Source organism: Radiomyces spectabilis, assembly GCF_025331425.1.
Source record: "Radiomyces spectabilis strain NRRL 2753 chromosome Unknown BYT42scaffold_2, whole genome shotgun sequence".
NCBI lineage: Eukaryota > Fungi > Mucoromycota > Mucoromycetes > Mucorales > Radiomycetaceae > Radiomyces > Radiomyces spectabilis.
The window spans coordinates 2,015,670-2,040,042 of NW_026251927.1; the positions used below are offsets into that span (position 1 = coordinate 2,015,670).

Genomic DNA, 24,373 nt, shown 5'->3' on the forward strand with positions numbered 1-24,373 from the left:
TCGGATGGGTTATCCAAAAGGGGTATTTCTTGGCCCTGCAAAAGATGGCCGTGTTGACTTGCGTTGTGGTCTGTGATAGCACGCTACGCCACACAGTACGCGTGCCATGCTCTGCTATGGTACTCGCGCAAAGGCAATGAGTCTTCCTATCGCTGACTATTGCAACGAGATATAATAGGACCAAGGCCGAAGGAAAGTGCGTGATTCCACAAATCGACTTTGATTAAAACGCGGTCACAGTGAATGGATGAATAAAGCCCGCAGGAAACGCAACGCTTTTGCAGTTCTAAGGCTAAAGATGAGGCAGTATACCGTACGGTGTGTCTTGCTACTCTCGGTGTGCGTTTTCTGCCCCATACTCTTCTGTGATGCACTAGTTACTCACCGAGTATCAGACAACTTTGAGGAAGATTTGACCCTCACCCCGCTTTCAGATGGCAAGTTACTGGCCCACTTTGAATTCACCACTGACTTTGAAGCACACGTTCAACCCGGCACACCAAGTATGTCATACTTTTGAAAGGGTTACAAGGGGCTTAGAAAGTCAATAGTTATTCATCGGACATGCTCTATTTTGCTTGTAATTGTTAGTATCGGATTATGGGCTGTTCCCGAAAGCGATTGGCCAAGTGTTACAAGAATACGACGTTCGAGAGATGCACTTGACGTTTACACAAGGCCGTTGGAACTATGGAGAATGGGGCTACTGTCCATCACAATCGGCTGGTACCGGTGTGGAGTTGTGGGCGTGGATGAAGAATTCGGCCAAGTGAGTCAAGGAACGGAAAGGGTGCGTGGTACTGACAGCTCATGAAAAATGCTCTTTTAGTGTGGATGCCCATTGGAAGTCATTCACCAACGTGCTTTCCGGATTGTTCTGTGCTTCTCTCAACTTTATCGACGAAACTTTAACCACGGAACCTCGTTTGTCTTTCCAACCCGAAGCGATCCACGACAATCCATTCTTGCCCAACACCACAAATTCGCAACTCCGTTACGGAAGTTTGCCGCATGAAAACGTCTGCACAGAAAACTTGACCCCCTGGATCAAATTACTACCCTGCAAATCCAAGGCAAGATGAAAAGTGATCTGAATAGAGCGTAGAGAATACGTGTCACTGACAATTCACGTATTGTGTAGTCGGGTATTGCCGTCCTGTTGAATGCACACAAAATTTATAATTCCAACTTCCACTCAATGGCTATTCACGCCAAATCTAGCTGCATGGTAAGACTGTTTGGATGGAATGATCAGACTGGCATGTGTAACTGACGGATATTTTGAATATGCGCAGGATGAAACCTGCAGTCGCCGTCGATTGGAGCTGAAACAGACGGTCACCTCGGTGATGGATCCTGTACGGGAAACAGATCGTAGAGGTAAAAATCACGCCCGCTTTTTCTTTAGCACTATCCTGCAGCATCGGCTCACTTGATGTAATATAACATTTTTTTTTTGTTTTATGCGTAGATTGGTCTTTGCAAAGCATTTTTGACCGGCAGCTGACATCCGCGTGTCCTGTAGCACGCCAAAGTCGTGCCTTGGTCGCTCTCAATGACGAGATTCATCAGACTGCACAACTGAGCCCATCACCTCACGCCACTCTTCCTGCAGATGAAGCCTCCGCTATATTTTCAAAGGACAAGAGTAAGTGTCCCAACACACGATGTTTTGCCGATGCCAACTAACGTGATGAAACATAAATGTTTGCTTAGGACCACGGTCTTTGGCGGTGTACGATTTGAAGAAAGGTACAGTTTCAATGCATGTATGCTGTTGTCATTTTTTTTTCTCGTTGCTCAATATTTGTCAAAACTAGTCACGGGACATCTCGATATCAGTATGTCCTGGAACGAAGCCATGTTTCAATACCGTGAGTACCAAAATGCCTGGTGGTCGGCTTTTGTCTGCATAGTGTGTTAATGTGAGGTTTTTTCTTGCTCCACAGCACGTGAAGCCAAAGATCCCATGATCTCTGCTCAACGGTATTTTACGGGTTACGGACAAGAAAGAGGTGGATTACGTATCACCATTGAAAACCGTAACGAGCATGAGAGTGTGCCAATGATCTATTACGATTCGATTCCCTGGTTTTTAAAGTTTTACCTTCACACTTTGGAAGTGGATGTGATTGGTAATACTACCGACAAGGACGGTAGGTGGCCCCGATGACGCAAGGGTGAATACGTTATTGATAGCGGGTCATCTATAGACATTATTCAGGAAATGTACTACCAACCAGCGATCGATCGTGGTCGACCAACCATGCTGGAATGCAGATTATTGATTCCAGCTAAATCCATGGTGACGTTATCCCTAGATTTCGACAAAGTATTTCTGAAGTATACAGAACATCGTCCCGATGCCAATCGCGGTTTTGATGTGGGGTAACGTGGGAATTATTTTTGCAGAAAGACAAAAGTGCATTGAGAATACTGAAATTTTAAATCAATTGATTAGTTCGGCGGTCCTGACAATGTGGATGGAAAACAATACCAATTCTAGGTAGGTTAAAACGTTTAAGTATTTCATGGCAACAGAGTGTGAGTTAAACATGGAGAATTGCAGATCACCAAGAACAATGCGACTCTATACCGATACGCTTCTTGTCAGCTTACCCACGCCGGATTTCAGCATGCCATACAACGTCATCACTTTGACGTGTACAGTGATTGCTTTATTTTTTGGATCCTTGTTCAACCTGCTCATTCGGTCATTTCAAGTGGTGGAACCAGAAGCCAAGACAAAGAAAGATGACTAAAAAGAATGAACCCAGCCGTGAAGGATTGCGTTGCGGATTTACCATGTTGGAAAAGCGTAGACGGATATTGAACTTTAAATCGAATCGGGACCAAACGGGGGAAAGACGAATGGATTTTTTTTGGCTTCACATGCAGCATGTGACGAACGGGTTCAAGCATGTCACTACTTTTTTTTACACCTGCCATGCGTTGATTCTGCCTGACTCATTACAGAGAGAAAAGAAAAAAAATGTTGCTTGACGCTGATTAAAACCAAAAAAAAAAAAGTGATACCACCATTCACTGTTGCTTTAACCCTTTTTTGCTTTCTCTCTTTATATCTCTTTTTTTTTTACTTTCGCATTCTTTTTCGTCTACGTTTGGTTTTTCCGGTTTCCTTTTATTTGTCTCGTTTCTCCCTTGTACATATCTTCTTCTCTCTCTTCATGTTCCAAATCACGCCTCAACTGTATGATAAAATCAAGCATTTTGCAAAGTTCCCTCAAACCGGCGTGTCATTGAGGCAGATGGTGATGTTCGGTAATGAAAGAATGGCACTCAATTTACGTTAATGGGCCTCATTTCCGACATAGGCGGTTGTAGGTCAGAAACCGTCCCAAGGGACGCTGTTCAGAGCCAGCCAATTCTTGCATGGTAATTTCCCGCGGTCGGTGGGGAGGGGAAGGGACGGAACGAGCTTTCTGTTTTTGGGGCTTTGTCTTTATTTGGATAAAATGATCTCATATACGGTATTTAGAGGAATTACCCATACGATTGGCCCATCGTGTCAAAGAGTTGGACGAATTACCACGCAATCTAAGTCAGATGCCATCCATTGTACGAGTCAAAAATTGGTATGCACAATCCTTCAAGGTAAATTGTGTCCTAACTGTGAAAGAAAAAAGAAGGGGGTCCATAAGATAGCATTGGTTGACACTCTGTGCGTTTTCAGGAACTCATTGATATTCCACCGCCACAACTGTCAAACACCGTAAGGGAACGTATAAAGAATGGATTTAATAATGGTGAAACGTTGGCGTTACCTGCGAGCGTGCCGAACCCTTCTGTGCGACAAATGAAGCGCACAGGGGCGTTGCACCCTTCCATTCCCATTGGGCATCGGTAAGCGAGAGCAACGCAAAAGGCCTTTGGAGATCAGGGAAATGGACCTCTAGATGTAATGATAATGGTTGGTTCAACAGATACTATACAAAAATGGACGAAGGCGATTGTCCACCCGAGTTTGCCACGTACAACGATCTATTTGTCAAATCCATTGAAACCATCAAGCGTCGCCACGATCCTGTGGTGACGACGGTTGGTGAGTAGATTGATTTGATCCCATGGAAACATTGACTCGGTTTGGACACTGACGATGTCAGCGGTGTCCTTGCATTAGCCCAGGGTATTTTGGAATACAAGGATCACCTCAAATCGAAAATGATTGATACCGAAGTGCAACAATTTCTTGATCGCTTTTACATGTCACGCATTGGGATTCGTATGTTGATTGGTAAGTTCACAGGTGTCAAGCTGGAAAAGAGGTAACGATCCGGCTAACGACGGATTTTCAGGCCAGCATTCGGCACTGTATCGTGGACCGTTTCGAAAAGATTACGTTGGCGTGATTTGTACCAAGACAAATATTCGCGAAATTGCATTGGATGCCATTGCCAATGCACGGTTTATATGTGAAGAGCATTACGGGCTATTCAAAGCCCCGGAAGTACAGATGCATTGTCCTGGCGACATTGAATTTATGTACGTGCCTTCGCATCTCAACCATATGCTGTTTGAGCTACTGAAAAATTCGCTTCGTGCGGTCGTGGAGCGATTTGGGGGGGACTATGAAGATGAATATCCTCCCATCAAAGTCGTCATTGCGCATGGCAAAGAAGTAAGTGGATCATGACTATGGATCTTCAACATGATTCATGCTCAACATATGGCGACACAGGATATCACTATTAAAATTTCGGATGAAGGAGGCGGTATCCCTCGTTCCGGCATTCCGCTCGTTTGGACGTACATGGTAAGTAGGCGATTTGGTTCCATTGAGTAAAAGGCAAACGTTACTCAACGACATGCCATTAGTATACCACCGCACAGGCACAAGAGCTTGAGCCCGAATACAGTCATTCGGATTTCAAGGCACCCATGGCAGGGTTCGGGTACGGATTGCCTATATCAAGACTTGTAAGTCACGAGGACAGCTGGTCTAACGAAAAAGATTGATTAACATTGGATTTTACACACAGTATGCGCGATATTTTGGAGGAGATTTGAAATTGATTTCTATGGAAGGGTACGTTGGCCTCTCTGGTCTATCAGTTAAAATGATTTGTGTGTGTATAAAATAGCTCATTGGGTTATGTCGTCTCTTTTTTTATTTATTGTAGATACGGTACCGATGCGTATCTTCATTTGAATCGATTATCAAATAGCGATGAACCACTCATGTAGCATGTTTCCTCATTATATAATACAAATACACCTTTCAACAATATGTTATGACCCATTCAATCCTCGACAGCAATGACGCATGGGAAGCGAAAAAGGACTGCGATTTATAGGTGGATATTTTCGACAAGCTAAGTTTTTCGGCTGCTTGACTCAGTTTTGCAGTAAAAAGGGAGATATTAAGGATGTCGTCATTTTATTGGTGGCATCAAACGAATCACAGCGTTGTATGAAGTATACAAAGTTTATGATCACTGCATGATTGATCAACTTTCTTTCGTTACACTATGCATAAGTTTATTGAGCGTTTTCATTCTCCAATGAGTGACGAAAGCTCTCTTTCTCAAAAAAAGTTTATCCCAGCAGAACAAGCCCTCCGTCCCCATTCCCACAATATATGGGCCCACGAATTAACACCAAGTGATATTATACGTTATGGTATCAGTCTACTGGTCCGAAAATTGGAATGATTACCCTCAAGGGAGCTCAGGGTCAGCACAGTAGATATTATGTTCAAGACTGAACCCTGTGGGATAATACGAAAATTTTTTGTTTTCATTTTGCATGTTGTGGTAACAAGAATACATGAGAAAATTTCAAGTTTTGTGAAAATGAGCGTCTGAACAAATTTAGCAAAGATGGACAAAAGATAAAAAGCGAATTGTGATAATGAAAAAGTAAAGCCTTTAGGAGAATATTTGTTTTTCTATTTTTTCGTGGTATCAATATGTTTTTTTTATTATTTACGGTAATCAAGGGCGGCGGGCACCCTCTTATGAAAAATAATGGTAGGCAGAGTATGTGCAATTTCTGCCTAAAATAACGATGTTATTCAAGAAAGGAAATTCACGGTCAGCAGTAGCGATGAATGCACACTTACGCACCGTAAAGTATCATTGTCGATCCGTTTTTTAGATTCATCTCTTTATTGAGTCATTCGTCGACGCTAGTCACTTTTTTTCCAATACCTAACCAAAGCCTAGTAAAAGAAATCTTGCTTTTGTGAGGCATGACGAAAAATAACACCCCTTTCTTTCCTTTCCTTCTTCCCCCCCCCACCTCCCCCAACCGTCACCAATAGTGAAAACAGTCAGAAATGTCACCAAGTGAAACGTTGCACCCATCAGGGAAAAATAGATCGATGACTGGGAGTGACGGTATTCCTGAAAGGGCAAGCCATGATTTCAGTAATCTCCACTTGTGTGTTAGTTGGTGCTCGATTACTGAAAAAACGCACGTCCCTACTTTTTGTTTAACTCCTCTCGCTCCATTTAGGACACTCCTTTCCTTATCACTCTCTTTGCTTCGCATATCAGCGTTGGTCCAATGATTGAGTGTGCTGAAAATGGGTTGCAACGTTAAAAGTTCAAAAGGTTGTATGACTGGCCACCATTGAGGGTTGTCAATTTCCCTGGACATCCAAAATAAGCTAGTGATTCCGCTTCCTTCAAACGATAATCATGGTCCACAGAGTTAATTTTAAGAATGTACGCTTCTATTTGCCGATTTGCTTTATTTGGTAGTCGCCGTGGTTTGAAATGCAGTAATGGTTAAACTGGAAGATAAAAACTTTTGTTTTCTTTAACCTTGTTTTTTCATTTCTTTTTTTTTTCTTGCTTTTTTTCAATTACGAATTTTTTCTATATTTTATTTTCTCTTTTCTTTCTCGGATTGGTTTCTTTATCTCTTTCAATATCCAGGTGTACTGTTTGATTTGTCCATTGGGTTTATATCGGTTGTCCTTACAAAACTGGTCCAATGGAAAAACCAGATAACAAAATGAGATCAATGTACGATTTATCACGGGGTCGTTTCAATCAACCTGGGCTCAGTTATCGCTTTCGATTCAGTAACACCAACCTTCCGTATCCTCAAGGTAAAAGCAATTTTTCTGATGAATATAAGGCCCTCGTCGCCCTGATATTTTTGATCACCTCATCATTCATTGATAAACAAAACAAAACAATAGGAATATCGTTTCTATCCCTTGGCTCCGTGGTGGAGGATAGGCAAGTTTATAATCACATTCCCTTTTTCGGTGGTTTCAAAGCATTCTTTACCATTCTCCGTCTTTCTTTGCCCTTCTCCTCACCGTTCGAGAATATTCCTTGTTCTTCTTCCAGCCAAAAAGTCTAAACCAATTTAACTCTATTCGCTAGTGACAAGCGATCGGCGCATAATGCTCTCGAACGGCAAAGACGTGAAGGACTGAATAACAAGTACCAGCAGCTGGCCCACGCCTTGCCCACCTTGCAGACCGTGCGTCGACCCAGCAAAACCATGATTGTTTCAAAGTCATTGGAATATGGTAAAAACCTCGCTTTTCACATATATTTAAAAGTGGCATTCATGACTATGTACTCTTTTTTTTCAGTATGCAATTCGGACACCAGGGAAGCCACTTATTTGGAACAGATTCGCACCTTACGAAAAGAAAATGAAAGGCTGAAAAGGCAAGCTAAGCGATCAAACCTAACTCTGCGCCGACGGTCTTCTGCCGAGAAAACTCTGGTACCTCCGCCTTTGCCGTCCACCATGCATCAACAGAGTCCTTTGGCAACCGAGCCATCACATGCATTGGGTTTGAGTACCATGTCACCGTCTTCGTACCCGGTAACCGTGTCTCCACTGCTCTCGTCCTATCCATCTTCTGCTAGCGACACAACAATCAACGCCTATCCTCCGTTGGATGTGACCACACAGTCTTACGGATCAACGACTCCGATATTTACCAACGTTTACCAACCACCGTCATCCTTTGCTGATATGCTGATGGGGTATGCTGCAGCCACCATCTTACCAATAACCACGTCTCGAGGAATACCCAGTCCCTCTCGCACATTAGCAGTCACGTCATTCGATCCATTGATCACATCCGCATCGATAGATCCCCTTTCAAGCATGCTTTTCGAATCGAATTCCTCCACAGCCTCCGGTAAGAGGACGACACGAAACTTCGCCCTAATTGAAGTCATTAACCGATTACTTGCAGGCTTTACGGATAACACATACTAAGGATACCCTAGCTCTGTTCCGAAATGCCTTGGGAAAACGATATGCTTGTTAAATCACTGATATGAACAATTTAATAACGCGCCAAAAGAATCACCTCCACTTGATATGGCTTAATCACGGTTATGAAGCGCTCCATGGTCCCTTTTTAATTCTATTGTAGATAACTCTTTTCTTAGCATGCCTTTCTTTTTTTTTATAATTTTTTTTCCCTTTCTTTTTTCTTCTGTTATTGTATATGATATGGCTTTGAAAGCGAATAAAACAGTCATCGATTCAAAATAAGCTTTCGACCCATAGAGCGATGAGATGTCATGGTGAAACGATTGCTTTCCTATTCCGCGGGAGAAGAGTTGATCTCGCACTTCTAGACTTGCCGGCGCGTGGTTGCACCTGATACGCAAAATAACAAGAAAAAAGGAATTTCCATTAATCTTATTCTACTCGGACTTTCCGTTTGTGCCTTATTTTTTTTCGTTTGCTTACCTCAAAAAGGTAATATATGCATCTGTTACGAGTAACCACATCACCAAAAAACTGTGAACCCTAATCTCACTTGGAGTCACCCTTGCGTTGGGTAGCCTTTACCAAATATGGAAGTGTCCGTTCGCCGTTTTCGTTTCGACTATTCCGGTAATTTCCTTATCGTGCTCTTCCATGCAAAAATTACCCCATCCATTCAAAATGGCTCGACTGTAAATTATACTTCCAAGTGCAAACTAAAAAAGTTTCCACTAAACCATTGTAGCAACCTGATCTTTGGAGGTGAGCGTAATGAATTGTCTTTTTTGGCCAATCACATTAGCAACCTGTCGATAGTTCATCCGTTCCAACCGACCAAAAGTACATTTGAGTAATGAAGGAGGATGGGCTGCTGGGCTTGAAATGGGAAAATGACCGTGTGCAAGAGGTTAGTATTGATTTAAAATCCGCCAATGGCAGGGGATCGGCCCGTTCAGGAATAACCCAGTCACGACGACTCGCCAGCAGCCACGTAAAGACAGAGTGCATAAATTGATTTTGACACCCCGTTGCTGCTGCGCCAGAACCCAGTCTGTCACCTAACACCATTTAGTCATCGACCAAATGTCAAAATTGGGTCAAATTACACACTATAAGCCAACCAAAAAGGGTTGCAAGTTATGGATTTGGGCCATACTATGCACTCTTTTACTATCCATCGTTGTGGCTTCGGAGGCGCCAAAACCTGTGCTTGAAGATCCTGCACCAGCGCGTTTTATGCAGAATGTACTGCAATCATCTGCTTCACAGAATTACTGCAATGTATGTACAAGATGGAGAAAGAGTCAATCTTGACGTCTTGAATGCTGAACATTACTTAGCCTAGCGGGCAAATCAAGGATACCTGTTGTGATTTTCAGAGCGTAGAAGAGATTCAAGACGATATTTTTGATAAAATTCAAGCCCTCGTCCGTACCGCTTTCTTTCGATTTTACAAGGTAAGTCTCCGTTACCAAGGATTACAAGCCCTACATGTGACAGTTGATCAACGTCTCACTTGCTTTATGCGCAGTTAAATTTATGGCGAGAATGCCCATTTTGGAACGACGATGGATTGTGTATGAATCGAGACTGTTCCGTGGCTACGACCGACGAATCATCCATCCCGGAAGAATGGCGGCAGGAAGCCTTGAGCGCCCTACAATTTACACCCAAAGATTCAGTGAGTACAATTTTTGGTCATTGACGGATTTTGCGAAAAAGCTTCTAATAAGTGGCCTTTCTCTAGTTGTTCCAACCATTCCAGGCTTGTCAATACAAAGACGAAGATTTCTGTATGGTGGATGATCCAAGCGACAGTGGTATGCGATTAATTAGGATGGCATAGACGAAAATTTAGAAATATTAATGGATCTTGCTATCTTCCAGAGGGTGTGTATGTCAATTTATTGGATAATCCGGAGCGGTTCACGGGATATGCTGGCGCTTCCGCTGGCCGAGTGTGGAAATCCATTTATGAAGAGAACTGCTTCGACATTGTTCACAAAATGACCGAAGGGTGCGAGACATGCAATAACATTTTAAACATGGGAACCAACTTGGAAAAGAACAGCAATCCCTTGCGAAGCATTGAGCAAGCTAGAAAACGGCCCGATACCGGCGACCAATTTCCTCACGTACCCGACAACAAGGCAGACATGCGTCGACTGATGCACGATCTCGCAGAAGACGCCGATGGAAGCGGAACCAATGAGGATGATGTGTGCCTTGAAAAACGTGTCTACTACCGATTGGTTTCGGGATTGCACTCTTCCATCTCTATTCATATTTGTGATGAATTTTTCAATCAGACAACCGGTCAATGGGTAACTGTCAAGAAACAACGATGGAGCGTAACGCATATATTTATGGCTGTTTTCGTTTTCGTTTTTTTTTTTTTTTTTTTTTTGAAATTTACAGGGCCCCAATCTCGATTGCTTTGTCACCCGTATTGGATCCCACCCGGAACGGTTGCAAAATGTTTACTTTACGTATGCAGTGGTGCTTCGGTCCATCACGAAATTGGGTGAATACTTGGAAGCGTACAACTTTTGTAGCGGGGATTCCGTTGAAGATATGCAAGTCAAGGTATGTCTCAATGAACGAAGGGTGGAAAGGTGGAGGCTCAGAAAATCTAAAATGGCATTACTTAGACCATGGTTCATGATCTCATCCGTGCTGCCAAAGAATGCCCGCCTACATTTGACGAAAAAACAATGTTTCAAGGTCCGGAGGCCAAGGTACAGCATCGCTCGGTTTCATTTTAAAGCAAAAAAATATCGTGGGCTAATAGGCATATGTTGGATAGGCTCTCAAGATCGAATTCCGGGATCATTTCCGCAATGTGTCTCGCATTATGGATTGCGTTGGCTGTGAAAAGTGCCGACTGTGGGGCAAATTGCAAACGACAGGCTTAGGTACAGCACTCAAGATATTGTTCTCTTATGAAGAAAAGAGCTTAAAGTAAGTGGGCGCGATTGCGTGGTCGTTCGCTGCTCCTATTTTTTTTTTATATTCACCTCGTGCCCTTTAGTCCAAAGTGGAATCCAAACCTGATTCAGCGGGGTGAACTTGTGGCTCTATTCAACACGCTAAACCGACTGTCGGAAAGCCTAAGAGCCATCCAAAAGTTTAGAATCATGTACCAGGAGAGAATGAACGCTTCATCACAGGTTTGGCAACAGCATAGAAACCCACTTGTCCCGGCATCCCGGCAGACTAATAATGATGATTTTGTCGCTTAGGAGCTTCAACTCACGGAAGCGGTATCTGTGAAAGTGAAAAGGATACTACACAATTATCTGACGCACGGGTTCCACCTAGTTCTTCGAGGTTTTCGTTTCGTCCTGTCAGAAATGAAGCAACGGTGGGACATACCGCTGCCATCTTATCTCGAATCTTTCATGTCACACCGGGGTTAATCCTCAGCAGCATATTATCCGCTTCTACTATCCGGTGATATGTAGAAATCAATCATAGAATAACAACAGCATCAATATCTATGGTTTTGTGTTCAAATCAAACTTTAAAATAGTACGAATGGACATAAAGCAAGGTCTTTCAAAATGGTATCCAGCCTGTGGGTCTGCTTTCAGCCTTTATAAAGTGGTATTCAAAATGTTGGGAAGAATAGAATCCATGCGCGCAAGCCCGGCTTCTGTCGGACGGATGCCTCCGCGAGGGAGCCATTGTGACAAAAATTCCTCAGGGCTGTATTTCGCCATCCTCGATACATCGATGCATTGATTGTCACTTATCAGAAAACCAGCTTCTATGCAAGCACTCAATGCTTCCTTATTCAGCATCTGGGATCAAGAAAATCAATAAAACTGAAAATAAAATGACCGACAGCTAGTGTAAATGTACCTTGTCCAACGACATGCCACCCGTGAGTTGTTCAAACGTAGCTCTCCCTACGCCCATGCGTGTCCGCAGTCCAAACACGATAAGCTCCTGAAAGTATGTCTCAGTGAATCGTCCTTGATTAGTTTCTTATTTTTCCGCTTTTTCTACCTCCATAAATGCAGCCGAGTCAATGGCTTTCATTTGGCGAATACTGAACAATCGTGTCAGGACCAGATTGTTATGCACACATGAGAAGACTACTTACCCTTCCCCTTCTTGCTCGCACAGCGCCATGTACTTTTCTGGATGAAATTCCTACCATGGCTCTTTTTAAGTCCAAGAAGCTACACGGAAAAAGGTCGAGTAAAAAGATGACTTACACCAAAGGTGCGGAAGCGACGTTGATCGAGCATGGTCAATCGACCGTGCGCTCCAGGTCCGATTCCTGAATTACAGACGTAAGTGAAACACTGACGAAGCTGACCTGTGAAGGGAAAAAGAATGATTTACCGAGAAAATCCAATCCTTGCCAATAAGCGAAATTATGTCGACTGATGGCGGCCTGTGTTTTGCAGTAGTTGGATACTTCATAATGTTGGAAGCCATGCTCCTTGGTCAACTGGAAAATATGGTTAAGCATCACCGCACCTTACAGGTAACATTTGTCTTGAACTTTTACCCTGATTGTGTCTTCATACATGTCTGCAGCCTCATCGGGCGTAGGCAAAGGCGGCAACAGCCCTTTGCGTGCCAACTTGTCGAGACTGTAAATGGTACAATGGTTCAACGATCGATCAGTCGAACAAATATACATATTGAGGCACTTACGGTGTGCTTCGTTCCATTGATAGTTGATAAAGCGACAAGTGATTGCCTGCAATGTCCAACCCTTGCTACAGAAGACGTCAACCCGTCAGAAACACGGTTTCTATGCGATGCATTTCATCCAGCTGACTACCTTGAGCTCTTGCTGCCAATCTATTTAAGTGACATTAGGTAACGGAAAAAATGCGGAAACCAGGTCCCAATGACCACGAACCTGAGAGGGTTTGACCTGGTCGTGCAAAGATCAGATCAAACGTGAGACCTTGAGCGTCAAAGATCTTTCTGGCTGTTGCCAATGAGCGTATGGATTCGGACGCGGTGTGATCTCTTCCTAGTAAGTGGCAAAAACATAAGTCAGTGGATGCGATTATACTAGAATATAAATACGAGCAACCTAAAAGCTTGAGATCACGATCGTTAAAGGACTGAATTCCCATGGATAATCGATTGACACCAGCTTTGCGAAAATCCAGCAATTTCGCCGTCTCTATCGACTACAACAATCTAATATAAGTTGCCACGGAAGATGGCATTGCATCCTGTTGTGATTACCGTAGGATTCGCCTATATTGATCGTTAAATCATGGATGCTATAATGTGCTCCCTGTCGTTTACTAATTTTTCTTACCTCCAGGGTGATTTCTGTATTGGGCCGTAGTCTGACATGCGTATCAATTGTATTCAGTAATTTTTCAATCGTGCTTGCCTAAGCATGGTCAAATAAAGGCGAATGAGCCCTCAGCCATATTGATATAACGCTTATTTCCCCCACCACTCACTGGAGCTAGACCTACGGAGGGTTAGAGATTGTACTGCTGTAAATACATTTTAGATACGTACTTGGAGTCCCGCCACCAAAATAGACGGAATGGATAGGTCGATCCCGTAAGCCAAAAGAAGGATGCGTCAAGTAATGATCCAATTCACGGATCATACTCGCCGTCAAACGCTCTACAGGTGGTTCTTCAGGATTCACATATTTATTGAAATTACAATAGGTGCATTTGCTAACAGTACATGTATCAGTTTGCATTGGTTCCTCATCGACCTTGCGATCATCAAATGGAATTACCTTTCACAATAAGGCCAGTGAATATAAATGGAAAACGGCAACTTTTCTTGTTCAGCGGATCTTGCGCTCACGGACAATGATCGTGTCTGCCAACGCGATACGGCTTGGTTTTTCCATAATTGGAGATTCCGTCCAGCGATCATCAAAGAAAATGGAAAAGCGGCAAAAGAAATAAGCTAAAAATCCTTAGAGGCCGTTACTATACTCATGGAGGTCGAGCCTAGCCATCAAAACGTTCCACTTTCGGCGAGTATAAAACATTGATTTTTTCTTCTATATACTTTAATGCTGAGTATTGATCGCAGCGTTCCTTTCAAAGGAGCGACTATGAGGTTCGAATGTATCACATCGATCAAGCTTCAGCAGACGGATAAAGAAAAGAAAACAAAATGCAATATCATAGTATCTCCGTATTTACTACACAAATGGATATATGAGTGGGTCATAAAGAGTGATCATAGTGATCCAAGTTTTGCGGAAAATGATTACTGATCTGGAATCGAGCAATATTTCGAGTATTGCTGCTTGACACTTCCTCCTCATATGAATTTTGCCGATTTTTGTCAACCTTTTCCTACAATGAACGCTCATGACTTGATGTCACCTACCACAGCTTCACTCACGATCCCCTTTCGCCCATTCCGATCATAAAAATACTTCCTTTTTTTTTGTCTACAAAATTCGCGCGACTTACAAATCACAAAGCGATAGACTTATATATATATATATTTTTTGGTGGGGTCGGATTCAAATATGATTTTTTTAATATACAAGTATGGTCGGATTCAATGACTTTCTGTAGTGAGATCATAAACCCCCGTGATGGAAGATCCGAGCGAAAAACAAATCAGGCACGTGATGGATTTTCAATGTCTAAACCATTGGCCTGGATCGGCCTCTACCTCTGCCCATAGGACGTCCCCTTGCGGAATGATGTCCGTTGTTACGTGGGTCATAGTGTGCGTGCTGTTGAAAATTTGGCTGTTGAGGATGTGGTTGATGCTGATACGGTGCTTGTTGATAGTTAGAAGGAGGTTGTCGTTGTGGCTGTTGTGGTCGATTATATTGCTGTCGCTGCTGCTGTTGTTCCTGCTGTTGTTGTTGCTGGCGAATCGCTACCGCTGCCTGACGGTCCGGCTGTTGGACCTGTGCATCTTCCAGCGCACTGGGGGCCACGTACAGACGCTTGTCAATCACCGGTGGAATAGGTTGAATCTCCGTACCCAACTCACGCTCAATCTTGTACAAGTTGAACCGATCTTCATATGTGATCAGATTGATTGCCAACCCAAAATGACCAAAACGGCCGGAACGGCCAATACGATGAAGATAAGTTTCCGCATTTTTTGGGAAATCAAAGTTAATCACCACATTGACCGCTTGAATATCAATACCACGCGTCAACAGATCTATTCGTCATTCAAAGGAAAAATATAAGCTCTTTGATCCCACCTTGATCCACAATAATCGCCATTACATCCACCGTCCATTGTGACCCATACGAATAAAAAAAGGGATACTTGCCTGAGCATACGAGGTTTCGGCATACGCCGTTTCTAAAATCGTGGAAAACGCGATTACGATGACTCTGCAGCATTTTGGCGTGAGAATAGAAACAAGAGTAACCCAATTCAGTGATCTTTTTTGCTAAAAGTTCGACGCGGTTGGTGGAATTACAAAAGATAATGGATTGATTGATTTGAAGCTAAAGTGGAAAACAACAAACAAACCATCGAAGTTGAGTATTCTCCCCACACACATGGGTCTTTAAGCTCCAGTGACCGCGCCGCATAATCACTTACCTTTGAAAACAATGTATTCAAGCAGTGAACCTTTTGCCGCTCTTCGACATAGGCATAGTATTGCGTGACACCGCGTAGGGTTAATTCGTCCATGAGGTTGATTTCATAAGGTTTGACCAAGAACTTGTTTTTGAAATCCTTGACAATGATGGGAAAAGTGGCACTGAAGAGCATAATCTGTCGGTCCTTGGGGAAGAATGAAATAAGCTGTTCAATGACGGGGGTGAATTCGGGCGACAACAGTTTATCTGCTTCGTCCATCACGAACGTGGTTGCTTCACTAAAGTCGGCGACATGCTTGGAGGCAAGATCCAAAATACGACCGGGTGTACCGACCACCACATGCACCGGATCAGCCAAGCGCATGATATCATCCTTCAATGTTGTACCACCTGTCGTGACCATGACTTGAATTCCCAAATGTTTGCCGAGCGTTTTGCAAACTTGGGAAGTCTGCAACGCCAACTCACGGGTGGGAACCAACAATAACGCTTGAATTTTCGCTTTCTTGTTGTTGATTTTCTCCAACGTCGGGATAACAAAGGCGGCGGTCTTGCCGGTACCGTTTTTAGCTCTGGCCAAAATATCACGACCCGTCAGAGCAATGGGAATCGCTTCTTCTTGGATAGGAGAGGGACGTTCGAACCCAGCTTCGAAGATGCCCATCAAGAGCTCTCGCTTTAGAAAATAATCTTCAAAGTCATTGCCTTTGGTGGCCGTCACATCCTTTTAAAATAGACCATCGCAGTGAGTTTTACATATTCAAAGCTAGACGTTAAGAGTAAAAGGCAAGGTATTCCCGCCATTGGTCGGGTTCAAACGTACCTCGGTCTGCGGCCGCGTATCTTTTGCCGGACGAACGAGCGAATTCGTCCAGTGTTCACTGTCAGTACTATCACAATGGGCACTGTCAGTAAGCAAGCAAGGCATTAATCAAAACCTAGTCCGCAACTACCTGACAGACGGATTGGTAGTGGGAATGGACATGGAATAAGAGAATTTATATACGAAGCTAAAAGGAGCCACTACTCGCCTTTACTAAAAAAGCAGAAAATCGCGAGAATCGCAGATGACATCACGACTGGGTTGAGCGGGCTTTTCCGCTCCCTTCATTTTTTTTTTTTTCAGTCGCTTTTTTTCTCAACAAGCTGAGTACGGTAGTGCTTGGCAGTGTGGATAAAAATCAAGCAATGTGCCATAGAAACGGAATAAGCGACTTTCATAGCGGTTGCAGTATTCGGTTTGCCTGTGGCCTAGTACGGTCGGTCGCAACCAAGTTTTTGTGACAGTTAAAATGACGTGGAGATAGTGAAAATGATCACAGCTGCAACAATTTTTGGCTTGCATCATTAAATGCAACAGGCAATGTGAATAATCGTGTTATTATATTGCTAACGTAAGAACCATTTCCTCACCCATGCCATCCCTCAAAAAAAAAGACTCTAGTGATGGAACATACTATTATGACAAGTCAGTGATACGCGTTACGGCATGAATACGATCAAAATCGTTGCAATTGACCCTACGTTCACCGCTTTTGAATTAAGCAACCACAAGTTTTATCGAAAAGGCGTCAAGTATGTGATAACGTGTCAACGATGATAATATCGCTTGCTGAGAAAGAAGCGCTATATATGATCGTTCGTATGTAGGGCAGGCTCCATGTCATTTATGGATAGCGTATATCAGTTCATTGACTCTTCATATATCAAATCAACTTGAACTTGTTTACAATGAATTGGAAGAGTTAGAAAGGCAACAAAGAAACTGTCATCGTTGAGGATCGTCTATCACCGAAGCGGAGTATGAAATTTGATTTGCCAATGCAAAAATAAGGTTCCGGGCTGACAAATCAGCTAGCAATTTTTAGCCGGATGATTGCTGAAGCTTCAAGAAATAAAGCATGTATAATGCTTGTGGTAATTTGCGATGGATATATGTCATCCTACCTACTTCTTTTGACACAAACTTCTGTTCGTAATACTTTAAAGAAGAATAGGGTGGTGAACGATGTGTGGCAGCATCCGTGTAGGGATAAATTTTCCTATTTTGGAAGCAACAGCATTCGGCACCAACGACATTATCCTGAAAGACATCATAAGCATAGATAAAGTTCCAATTTCAAATGTCAATCCACGGAACTCCTACGGCAATATTCCCGAAAGTACTGGGCTTGTAGTGGAAAGGAAGATGAATCGGGTTTTGAAAACCTAAATTCACAGTAAAAAATACTGCAGATCGCAGATCATATAAGGCATGCATTCTACATGATACTGAAGATATCATTGAAACATCTTGATGAACTATCAAATATGTACCATCATCTATTCAAGCATTGCATGGTTGCAATGTCAAGAGTTGATCCAGCGACTGCGTTTGGGGGGGAGCCGGATGACTAATGATCGCATAAGACGGACAAATCAAGTCAGATGCATATGGGGCACAGCCATATTTTCCATCTGTAAAGAATACTGCGGCTGTCGAGTATCAGTTTATACTGATAAAAAAATACAAAAAGAATTGCACAGTTTAACGATTTCAAAAAAGTGTCGTTGGAGTCATGATTATGCGCTTTTCTTCATTTTTTTTTCTCGGCCGCAGTCTTGGGATCCGACAGTCACATCTGGCATCGAAAAATGGCCTAATTCATCAAAGACGGGGCTCATGAAGGGTTTGCTCGCCTTTAAACTTTTTTTTCGTTATGGCTACCGTCTTCACTCTTTTTGGCATGAACGTGGTTCATGACCAAGCTAAAGACTGTGTTTCGAAATCTCAGCCAACGACCTACCAAGAATATATTGAATTTCTGAAGCATCAGCTCCATTCCCCCAGTGCTGTCACTCCATCGTTGCCCGCCAAAGAAGATGTCCGTATCCAGTGTCAAGTCCGAGCACGAATCCCGACCAATGAAGGCGGAGAAATGTTTCTTTATCTTTACAAAAATAACCAGGATACAAAAGAACATTTAGCCATTGTATACGGTGATGATTTGCGGTCTCGATCGTTGGATCGCGGATGGGAGAATGAAACCATTGTCAACCGTATCGTGCGTGGTGCGTATTATGGACGGTTGGAAGAAGTCATCACCGAGGAATGTCGTACTATGTATCTCAGTGAGGATCAAATGAAATACCTGGAAAAGCAGCAAGAACAAGCGAAACGAGCGTATAAGCCGTCCAACGAGCCGCCGTTGGTCCGTATCCATTCGGAGTGTTTTACGGGCGAAACGGTGCATTCAGCCAGATGCGATTGCGGAGAACAACTGGATGAAGCGATGCGATTAATGCAAAAAGCCGGACGCGGTGTTATTGTGTATTTACGTCAAGAAGGTCGAGGGATCGGATTGCTAGAAAAATTAAAGCAAGTCATTCAATTTCTGTATTGATCGTCTTGACAGTCATAGCTAACATTTGCCTTTTTTTTGATTGACAGAGCTTATAACCTTCAAGACCTTGGACATGATACCGTCGCTGCCAACGTTCTATTAAATCACCCACCGGATGGTCGTACTTACGGATTAGCCAACGCGATTCTGGAGGACCTGCAACTGAGCAAGATCCGTTTACTGACAAATAACCCTGATAAAATCCAGCAAATAGAATCATATGGATCTATCAAGGTAGTGGAACGTCGCGAGATGGTGCCTCGATCATGGTCCTCTACCCCTTCTATATCGCTCGACCATGACACCAACATAACCGATAGTCCCAACATCGTCGCCGCATTACATAAATTGCAACGCACTCCCACCTCCTCTCCCGCCGTCCCCGGATCTCCCAAAAAGGAACTAGACAAATACTTGGCTGTCAAGGTCAAGAAAATGGGACATATTTTGAATTTACCAGAAGGCCTTTCTTAGAATTTGCTCTAACTTTGTTTTGTCCTGTTGTTTTTTTTGAGAAATAATATTACATACAAAAAGCGTCCCCTTTTTCTCTGTTTCTTCAATGGGGGGGGGGAATAATTGACATTTGGAATGGAGGACATGGTATGATGGAGGCCAAATTATCCACCGCTCACCGGCGGAATAACCGCTACCTCGTCGCCATCTTTTAGTAAGACGGTCGCTTGTTCCTGTTTGTCCACGTATTCCATATTGACGGCAAACATGGAAATATGCATCACTGTTTGAAATGCCGCACCATATTTCAGATTGAGCTTATCGTTCAGGGAGGCCAGCGACATGGATGGGGAATCCAACGAAAAGGATTCTGTTTCAATGCCTGTGGCGTCCTTGGCGCTCGCAAAGTATCGTACTGTAATCTGTAACATGGCAACATGAGTGAGAAAAGAAAAAAAAGGAGAGAACGGAATAGTAATAATAGCGGTGTACTGGTGACTCAATTTACCATGGAGAAAATGATGCTGGAAACAAAGTTGGAGCTTCAAGTGTATGATTAATTTTGTGAACTTCCCACTGCGGGGAGATTCTCGAATAACGCCGAAACTGAGCCGTTTGTGCCTTTTTGCAGCGGAAAGATCTGATTACAACCCTCACCCCCCAATCGCTTTAGTCAGCGGATCTTGAAATCGGCACAAATTGCTTGCTTTTGGTCAGAGTGACTTGCAAACACAGCACAATTTGCTCGGCAAAAAGCTCTCAACACATAAAAAGACCACCGCAGGTTGCACCACTTACCCCGCTATCGTTCTCAACCCAAGTCAACTATATTCTCTCTCGTCCTCTTCACCAACCAGTATCTCTTACATAACAATGGCTGTGAGTAATTTTTGATGTGATGTGCCTTTATAAAAATCATCATCGACTCATATTCTCTATGGTTACAGCAATACACTTTCAAGGTTACCATGTCCTGCTCCGGGTGCTCCAATGCCGTCAACCGTGCGTTGAACCGCATTGAAGGTAATTGCCAAACTTCATTCGAGTTCTCATTTGCCATAGCATTGTTACTCAGTCCAATATAACAGGTGTTAAGAAGGTGGACATTAGCTTGGAAAACCAGGAGGTCGTCGTCGAGACCGATCTTCCCCGCGAACAAATCTTGGAAGCTATCAAGAAGACTGGCAAGACCGTTCAGGAGTAAAAACATGGTGCCTGTGAAACTTTCCCTATATCTCTCATCTCTTGCATTTCCTCAGATAAACGTTTTGTATCCGTTCCTGGTTTGGATATGCAGCAAAGCTGTTTTTTATTTACCTCTGTCACATAATAAACCAGTCACTCAATAATGCTTTGCATTTCAAAAAATGTCATTTGCATAAGCCCATTTGTTGAAGAGTCAGAGGATCAAAGTAGCCGCGAGCACGTTATTCAAGCTTTCCTGTCAATTACTGTCAAAATGTGCCATCAGAGTAAAAGGAATAGGTCAAAAGGTTGAAAAAATTAATAAACTCTTCCAACCCACTTTCGGTTACCGTTATTGTTACCATTTTTGCAATCATGTTGACGCGACACTATTATTATGCCTGAACCAACACGGCTTGTGCTTGCCCGCCCTTACCCAATGCTGTACGCCTAGTCGATAACAACTACTCTGGCTTGGCCCCATCCACTGCTAAACGTCGGTAGACTTCTCTATGAACGTAAAAATATACTGCAACGTAATATTGGCATCCGTGTCGTTTTGTTATTGTAGTAAGAATGATAGCTGCGATGGATATTGAAGTCTGGAACAGGAAGCCTGTTTGGTGGATGATGCATGAAATGGTCTCTTCCCAGGAAGGTGGCTTGAAATTCTCCATGTGACTGTTTATTCTAGAGTGTCTGACAATCGATTGTGGGGCCCATTGGTTACTCGATCGGAAAGCCCAATTTTTTTTTTTCTCTGCTCTTTTTTTACCGATCATCATACCATGGTGCCTAAGAGTAAGTTTGATTCCGTTGTCTAATAGGAGTTGATATGGTAAACTTAATTATATTTTTGCAGAGAGACAAAGCAAGCGTATCAAAGCCTCGCATCGCTACAAAATTATCAAGCGAGTGGCCGAACATCATCGTAAACAGAGAAGAGAGGCAAAGAAGAATCCTCAAAAACATCACAGTAAGTGATTTTGGAACTGTGGTTTCAGTAGATCATTGTATTGATGGTGTTTGCCTCTAGAAAAACCCAAAGATCCCGGTATCCCCAACTCTTGGCCATTCAAGGAAGAACTTCTGAATCAGATCGAAAAAGAAAAGCAAGAGGTATAGTCATTGAGAGAAAGTGCTTTGTTAATTTATGACCCTGACTGTGGTATTGGGTTTACGTAGGTCGAGGAAGCCAAGCAAAAGGCCAAGGAAGCACGACGATTGGCTCAGTCCAAGGAAAGCAAGAAGAAGAACAAAAACCGAAACGTGCAGAAAGAGTAATCAATTGACCGGCATTCAACCACATGCTTTTGGATTTACCCTCGTTCTATTTTCATTCATGATCTTCCAATTTCCAATTTCCTTTTTTTCATCATCCTTTTCCATACAGACCATTTGAACATTCTCGCTCCACATTTATTTTTTGTTTATCAGCAGCAGCATTTGAATACTAAAGATCGTTTTTTTTTCTTTCATGTGGCGAGGGATTATATCAACGGGGCGAGTTTTTAAAGAGGGGTTCATGTTATTATTTGGTATTTTTGTCACGGTGCATGACCAGTGGTTGTGTGGTTAGGTCCACTCCAAAAGATGGTGATTTCACCGTCTCCTGGTGCTGATACCACGCTGTCGGTTACTCTTGTTTGAGGTGATAATTCAGGTTCTTTAATGTGGTAGCGATCGTGAAACGGGTTTTCGATTGTGGTGGGCGTAGAGATAGGACGGTGGATGGGATCTTGATTTTCGCGAAGAGAGGGGTCGACGGTAGAAGGGTGAGAGGTATTTGGCTGAAAACGGGAAGGTGATGTATTGGATCGTGTCAGTGAAGCACCACTGTCGTCCCTTGTCAATACAGTGCGCACCGATCCATTGCGGCTCAGTCCATCATTGACGCGAACCGTGTTGACGCGCAAAATCTGAGGTTTGGCCCGTGTCACTTGAACCGCATGTGTGGCACGGACGGGCGTATAGTCTTGATGAATACTGGAAGCCATCGAATCAGGTCGACTACTGGCGTCGTCATTGTTGTACGAATAACTCAAGTGGCTCGTTCGTCGGCTAATGGTGGCATCGTCCCCGAAAGGATCCGTCACATCGGTGTACTGGGACATGGGTCGCAGCCCCGGTGAAGGCTGAATAAACGTCACTGGAATTACACCCGAAAGATTCTACAAGGTAGACAGGCAAAAATATTAAGAATGCAAAGCAATAGACAGTGACAATAATGACTGATTAATTTGTAATTCTACCTTGGCCATAGGTGGGGTGACAGGTGGCGGACCTGATCTTGGTGTGGTGGGTCTTGATTTGCTTTGAAAGGCAAGAGGCAACGTGGTGCGTTTATTTTTCCTGTAGCGGAATCCAGCGTAGCCGGCGGCGGAAAACACCAAACCTGCACCTATCATTCCACCTACTAACCCGCCTATGAGGGGGCCATTGGAAGACGACGAGGTATCAGCTGGATTTGCCCCACCGCCATTGCCTTCTACCACGGACTTGGCAAAACATTTGTACTCTGGACACACCCCGCAACCGGCCATGACGGTCGACACGCATACTTGATCACTCGAGCATGCCGGTGTGCATTGCGGTATACAGTTGGTAGGTTTGCAATCAAGGGAATTAGAAACAGATGAGTTGTCTATTTAGCGAGTGGGTCAGTGAGAAAGCTCCTGTATCGGTTTCACCAGGGCAACGGTTTTTTTTTATTCGTCCACTCACTCGAGAGAATTTCAGCTGATGCGTGAAAAATAAGGAGAAAAACGAGACAGAGGACCCAAAAGTGGGACGAGGGATTCATTATCTATGCAAAGGATGGGTCTTTTGATGTAGATGTGGTGCTGTTTAATCAGATTCTCAGAAGACCATGAAAGAAAAAAAAAAGAAAGGAATGGGGAAAGCGAGAATGAAATCCGCTCGAAATAGGATAAAACGCAAATGAGAAGTTCAGGGAATAAAGAAAGAAATCAAAGACTACAATTGTAATTTGAGTCTAGACGGTTTATCCTGTGAAGTGATACAGACGTTACACATCAACATTCGAGCAACTGTTGAAAAAAAAAAAAATAGACTCTGCAGTGAGATCCAAAACCTGCGAATGATTTGCGTTGCACAAACAACATCGTCTGTTGGTTGAAGGCAGAACTAAACAAAAAATCTAATCCAAAGAGAGAATGAGGCATAAAAAAAGCAGTAGCCTTGCATATCTCATGCAGTATCATGCAGACATTCATTGATAATGCTGTAGGATGTCCACATCAGAGCAAACCATATTAGGCATGCTTTTCACATACAACACCTGTTCGATGAATTCAAGACGTCCTCGTACTACCTTGACTGCGATGACCGATATGAAAAATTCAGAAAGGTGAAGAAATTCCCGGCCATTTCGTAGGACGAACCGTCCACAAATGTTACGCGATGGTCTCTCTTAAGGTGAATGATCAATAAAGCCGTTATGACCATTATCTGCTTGCTTACGCTTAATTCTTGGATGTCCAAATCAACACCGAAGCGTGATCATGGTTTTAAACTCTGGAATCGAGATTTGGCTGCGGTGCTCAATTATTGTTTAATCCACTTTTG

General features: G+C 43.2%; 11 protein-coding genes across 11 annotated transcripts; 8 read left to right on the forward strand and 3 right to left on the reverse strand.

Moving 5' to 3' along the window:
* Window positions 1-298: 298 nt before the first annotated feature.
* Window positions 299-2,762, forward strand: BYT42DRAFT_543059 (GPI transamidase component PIG-T; the record flags this gene model as incomplete). Its single annotated transcript, XM_051565656.1, has 12 exons — window positions 299-503; window positions 592-769; window positions 830-1,019; window positions 1,142-1,228; window positions 1,296-1,380; window positions 1,472-1,648; window positions 1,717-1,752; window positions 1,821-1,874; window positions 1,950-2,156; window positions 2,214-2,388; window positions 2,462-2,506; window positions 2,570-2,762. 12 exons carry the CDS (start codon window positions 299-301, stop codon window positions 2,760-2,762), a joined length of 1,632 nt encoding a protein of 543 aa, XP_051427462.1.
* Window positions 2,763-2,975: 213 nt separating this feature from the next.
* Window positions 2,976-5,257, forward strand: BYT42DRAFT_198380 (mitochondrial pyruvate dehydrogenase). The gene is made up of 11 exons (XM_051562504.1): window positions 2,976-3,282; window positions 3,346-3,396; window positions 3,500-3,615; window positions 3,695-3,864; window positions 3,945-4,063; window positions 4,142-4,255; window positions 4,317-4,639; window positions 4,700-4,774; window positions 4,837-4,938; window positions 5,001-5,047; window positions 5,142-5,257. The coding sequence occupies exons 1-11, from the start codon at window positions 3,189-3,191 to the stop codon at window positions 5,203-5,205; spliced, it is 1,275 nt and encodes a 424-aa protein (XP_051427463.1). The 5' UTR covers window positions 2,976-3,188; the 3' UTR covers window positions 5,206-5,257.
* A 1,557-nt stretch (window positions 5,258-6,814) lies between these two features.
* Window positions 6,815-8,437, forward strand: BYT42DRAFT_557180 (uncharacterized protein). The gene is made up of 4 exons (XM_051566859.1): window positions 6,815-7,078; window positions 7,172-7,211; window positions 7,362-8,137; window positions 8,195-8,437. The coding sequence occupies exons 1-4, from the start codon at window positions 6,961-6,963 to the stop codon at window positions 8,215-8,217; spliced, it is 957 nt and encodes a 318-aa protein (XP_051427464.1). The 5' UTR covers window positions 6,815-6,960; the 3' UTR covers window positions 8,218-8,437.
* On the forward strand, window positions 8,372-9,242 carry BYT42DRAFT_557184 (uncharacterized protein). The gene is made up of 2 exons (XM_051566860.1): window positions 8,372-8,607; window positions 8,701-9,242. Exon 2 carries the CDS (start codon window positions 8,808-8,810, stop codon window positions 9,069-9,071), a length of 264 nt encoding a protein of 87 aa, XP_051427465.1. The 5' UTR covers window positions 8,372-8,607; window positions 8,701-8,807; the 3' UTR covers window positions 9,072-9,242.
* A 14-nt stretch (window positions 9,243-9,256) lies between these two features.
* BYT42DRAFT_557185 (uncharacterized protein) lies at window positions 9,257-11,785 on the forward strand. Its single transcript, XM_051566861.1, has 10 exons — window positions 9,257-9,498; window positions 9,558-9,674; window positions 9,749-9,898; window positions 9,965-10,037; window positions 10,105-10,541; window positions 10,636-10,803; window positions 10,869-10,955; window positions 11,024-11,178; window positions 11,249-11,387; window positions 11,460-11,785. The coding sequence occupies exons 1-10, from the start codon at window positions 9,301-9,303 to the stop codon at window positions 11,634-11,636; spliced, it is 1,701 nt and encodes a 566-aa protein (XP_051427466.1). The 5' UTR covers window positions 9,257-9,300; the 3' UTR covers window positions 11,637-11,785.
* On the reverse strand, window positions 11,786-14,181 carry BYT42DRAFT_557188 (coproporphyrinogen III oxidase). The gene is made up of 16 exons (XM_051566862.1): window positions 13,958-14,181; window positions 13,726-13,892; window positions 13,665-13,675; window positions 13,514-13,591; window positions 13,438-13,449; window positions 13,280-13,379; window positions 13,100-13,216; window positions 13,019-13,038; window positions 12,889-12,953; window positions 12,740-12,824; window positions 12,571-12,679; window positions 12,441-12,505; window positions 12,326-12,375; window positions 12,229-12,271; window positions 12,082-12,168; window positions 11,786-12,020 (listed from the first exon to the last, which is right to left on the reverse strand). The coding sequence occupies exons 1-16, from the start codon at window positions 14,098-14,100 to the stop codon at window positions 11,814-11,816; spliced, it is 1,359 nt and encodes a 452-aa protein (XP_051427467.1). The 5' UTR covers window positions 14,101-14,181; the 3' UTR covers window positions 11,786-11,813.
* A 591-nt stretch (window positions 14,182-14,772) lies between these two features.
* Window positions 14,773-16,794, reverse strand: BYT42DRAFT_198713 (ATP-dependent RNA helicase DHH1). Its single transcript, XM_051562505.1, has 4 exons — window positions 16,585-16,794; window positions 15,760-16,485; window positions 15,482-15,662; window positions 14,773-15,366 (listed from the first exon to the last, which is right to left on the reverse strand). The coding sequence occupies exons 1-4, from the start codon at window positions 16,687-16,689 to the stop codon at window positions 14,831-14,833; spliced, it is 1,548 nt and encodes a 515-aa protein (XP_051427468.1). The 5' UTR covers window positions 16,690-16,794; the 3' UTR covers window positions 14,773-14,830.
* Window positions 16,795-18,460: 1,666 nt separating this feature from the next.
* On the forward strand, window positions 18,461-19,618 carry BYT42DRAFT_591994 (GTP cyclohydrolase II-domain-containing protein; the record flags this gene model as incomplete). The annotated part of the gene is made up of 2 exons (XM_051570583.1): window positions 18,461-19,119; window positions 19,192-19,618. 2 exons carry the CDS (start codon window positions 18,461-18,463, stop codon window positions 19,616-19,618), a joined length of 1,086 nt encoding a protein of 361 aa, XP_051427469.1.
* Window positions 19,619-20,360: 742 nt separating this feature from the next.
* BYT42DRAFT_557197 (briggsae CBR-CUC-1 protein) lies at window positions 20,361-21,207 on the forward strand. Its single transcript, XM_051566863.1, has 3 exons — window positions 20,361-20,479; window positions 20,548-20,623; window positions 20,689-21,207. The coding sequence occupies exons 1-3, from the start codon at window positions 20,474-20,476 to the stop codon at window positions 20,802-20,804; spliced, it is 198 nt and encodes a 65-aa protein (XP_051427470.1). The 5' UTR covers window positions 20,361-20,473; the 3' UTR covers window positions 20,805-21,207.
* Window positions 21,208-21,531: 324 nt separating this feature from the next.
* On the forward strand, window positions 21,532-22,245 carry BYT42DRAFT_557200 (GNL3L/Grn1 putative GTPase-domain-containing protein). Its single transcript, XM_051566864.1, has 3 exons — window positions 21,532-21,586; window positions 21,648-21,761; window positions 21,822-22,245. The coding sequence occupies exons 1-3, from the start codon at window positions 21,574-21,576 to the stop codon at window positions 21,908-21,910; spliced, it is 216 nt and encodes a 71-aa protein (XP_051427471.1). The 5' UTR covers window positions 21,532-21,573; the 3' UTR covers window positions 21,911-22,245.
* Window positions 22,246-22,332: 87 nt separating this feature from the next.
* BYT42DRAFT_543067 (uncharacterized protein) lies at window positions 22,333-23,328 on the reverse strand (the record flags this gene model as incomplete). Its single annotated transcript, XM_051565657.1, has 2 exons — window positions 22,333-22,956; window positions 23,038-23,328. 2 exons carry the CDS (start codon window positions 23,326-23,328, stop codon window positions 22,333-22,335), a joined length of 915 nt encoding a protein of 304 aa, XP_051427472.1.
* Between the last annotated feature and the right edge of the window lie 1,045 nt (window positions 23,329-24,373).